This window comes from Asparagus officinalis, chromosome 6 (assembly GCF_001876935.1).
Source record: "Asparagus officinalis chromosome 6, Aspof.V1, whole genome shotgun sequence".
NCBI lineage: Eukaryota > Viridiplantae > Streptophyta > Magnoliopsida > Asparagales > Asparagaceae > Asparagus > Asparagus officinalis.
Genome location: NC_033799.1, coordinates 75,673,350 through 75,675,813, shown reverse-complemented (window position 1 = coordinate 75,675,813; position 2,464 = coordinate 75,673,350). Strand labels below are relative to the sequence as shown.

Here is a 2,464-nt window from a genome sequence, read left to right as displayed (position 1 = left end):
TCCAAAAATGATAAGCACTAATAGTAGACAAGTTACGAGCAAACTAATACCCATCTACAATTTACACTAAAAGAATATCACAGTAGTTTTATCTCTAGATGCACTAAAATTCCTAATGCTGCAAAATTGAATTGACCCGGTTTTGTCAAGAATTATTGACGCAAACAAGATACGATAGCCAAAAAGCCCTTAATTTTCAAGGATCGCTTTACATTTTGCATTTGACACAAAAGAATATTAATACAGCCGGATTCTGTACCAATTTGATGTTCATCTGCGGTATCCTGTCACAAATCGCTTGATTCGAGCAAAGTCTGATACAGTCTTTATGTTATGGAAGTATTTCCTCCATTTTGTGATCAATAAGTCTGCAATAAGGTCGGTTTGCTCTTCCCCGTTGGTCTGCAAAGTAAAAAAAAGAATAGGGTTTAGGTATTTATTGCTCAAATCTTCAATTATTCCATATCAGCCTTTCAAATCTTCGAAATTGCTAATAAGTTCCTCAAATCTTAAGGGGTCTTGCAAATTGGTCTCTCAGTGACCAACATGCTCCTCAGCCTATGCTATTGAACCCAGGGGTTTTTCGGGTGAGCTGACGGACATTTTGGTCATTGAGGGACCAATGTGCAAGACACCTAGGACTTGAGGGACTAATGAGCAATTTCGCAATTTCAAAGATTTGAGGGACTAATATAGAATCATTTAAGATTTGAGGGACTAAATCAGAAAACTCAAAATCATATCAAAATCTGAGATATAAATCTTCTATAAAGAGAGTAATGTAATACGTTCGCAAGACTTATTCGAAGCAATCCTAGTCAAAGAAAACTGATATTGTAGATGTCAGCCCAGACAGAAGCATAATATCCCCATTCTCCAATTTCAAAACATAGCTTAAAATGATTTTTCATATCATGAGAGATTAGAGTACTTAAGCCACCAGAAAGGAAGGATCAACTCTCCCGAGTTGACTTTCGTTATATGGCAAAACATTTGTCTAGTTAATATAATAACAAGCAATGGAATGTTAGTGCCAAACGTGTTATTGCAGACTATGACTTTTTAATGTAAAACAAGCAATATGTCACCGCCATGCCCCAAACCAGAACTTTTCTGATGGTCCTTGAATTCATGGATATTAGAAATTTGGATTAATTACATTGCAATATCATGTGGTATGGTGTAATTTTACACAGGTAACCCTCGAGTCTGTATGTCTATACAGATAACCTTGAGATTACTAATTGTAGTTATATACGAGACTAGGTCTGCCGGCATGTAATGTTTGTTCTTTTTTTTCCTTCTCTCTTCCTTTTTTGTTGTATGGAATTCTCTTTTTTTCTCTTGTTCTTTTTTCATATAGAATCCTCTTTAGCTGTTGCTTAGCGTCAGGGGTTCATCGGGGTTAAGATTAGGATTATAACAATAATTGGCTAAATTACTAAATTGGTACCTTTTGTACACCTCTTTTACTAGTTTGGTATTTATTTCTAGCTCCGGCAACGTTCTCTCTCTTTTTGTCCTTTTTTTTTTGAGCCAAATTTGCAAGTTAAACCCAAAACTTCATTGCCGGTGAAAAAAAAAGCATGAAAGCTCACACGATACTATTATGAGGAATGTGTCATAAGATTATTTGGCACATTGCTATAAGGATAATAAGGTTATGCCCAAGCTTATGTGAGAATGTTGAATCCACCACAACAAAGTAAATTTTGGGACAAAGAAAGAAACGGCATGGTATTGTTCCAATATAGTAAAAGAGAAAGTTTGGGAGGCCAAAAAGTGCTAGGAGAAAAGAGGTTTTGTAGAATTTTTTTGCCCGCGGCAAAGTTGTAGGTCTAATTACACTTTGGCTCAAAAAAACATAAAACAAAATATCACTGAGGCTGGAAAAAATACCAAACTGGTAAGTGTACAAAAAAATACCAATTTGCTAATTTAGCTATAATTACCCACTAAAGTTTCATTATTATAATCCAAACCCTAACTCTAACAGTCAGCAATTTTCGCAGTGACCCTAGCCATATCCCTAATCCTAGCCGTAAACCTAACGGGCCTAACCCTAATCAGTAACATCAAAAACGAACTCCACATCAGCAAAAAAAAATGTTAATTTGTCATCAAATTCTAAAGTCACTCATTTAATCATAACCGGTAATCTCAAGGTTATCCATATAGTCATATAGATACAGTAGACTCCAGGATCACCCGTGTTATTGCACCATACTTCAAGGTACATGAATGTAACTAATCCAGAACTTAATTGTGTTCATCCTATGTGGGTTCACACCTTTGGTGTTCTATTCACAAATTGTTAATTCTGCAGATGTACACAATCAAGAATATTGTATTAATGTAAAGTGTTTGAAATGTTAGTAATGCAAATGGAATGTGAGCTCTATCAAACCTATTATGTTGTGGAGATAGAATCATAGGTTATTTCCGTGTTGTTGTCGAGATAGAG

General features: G+C 35.3%; 1 protein-coding gene across 1 annotated transcript in view; it reads right to left on the bottom strand.

Annotated features, from left to right (window-relative positions):
- Positions 1-2,464, bottom strand: part of LOC109845055 (release factor glutamine methyltransferase) — a 14,462-nt gene continuing 11,998 nt past the window's right edge. Inside the window, exon 2 of the mRNA XM_020414240.1 lies at positions 1-402. Within this exon, the coding sequence (XP_020269829.1) occupies positions 271-402 (132 nt within the window). The 3' untranslated portion in view covers positions 1-270. The remainder of the gene's footprint in view (positions 403-2,464) is intronic.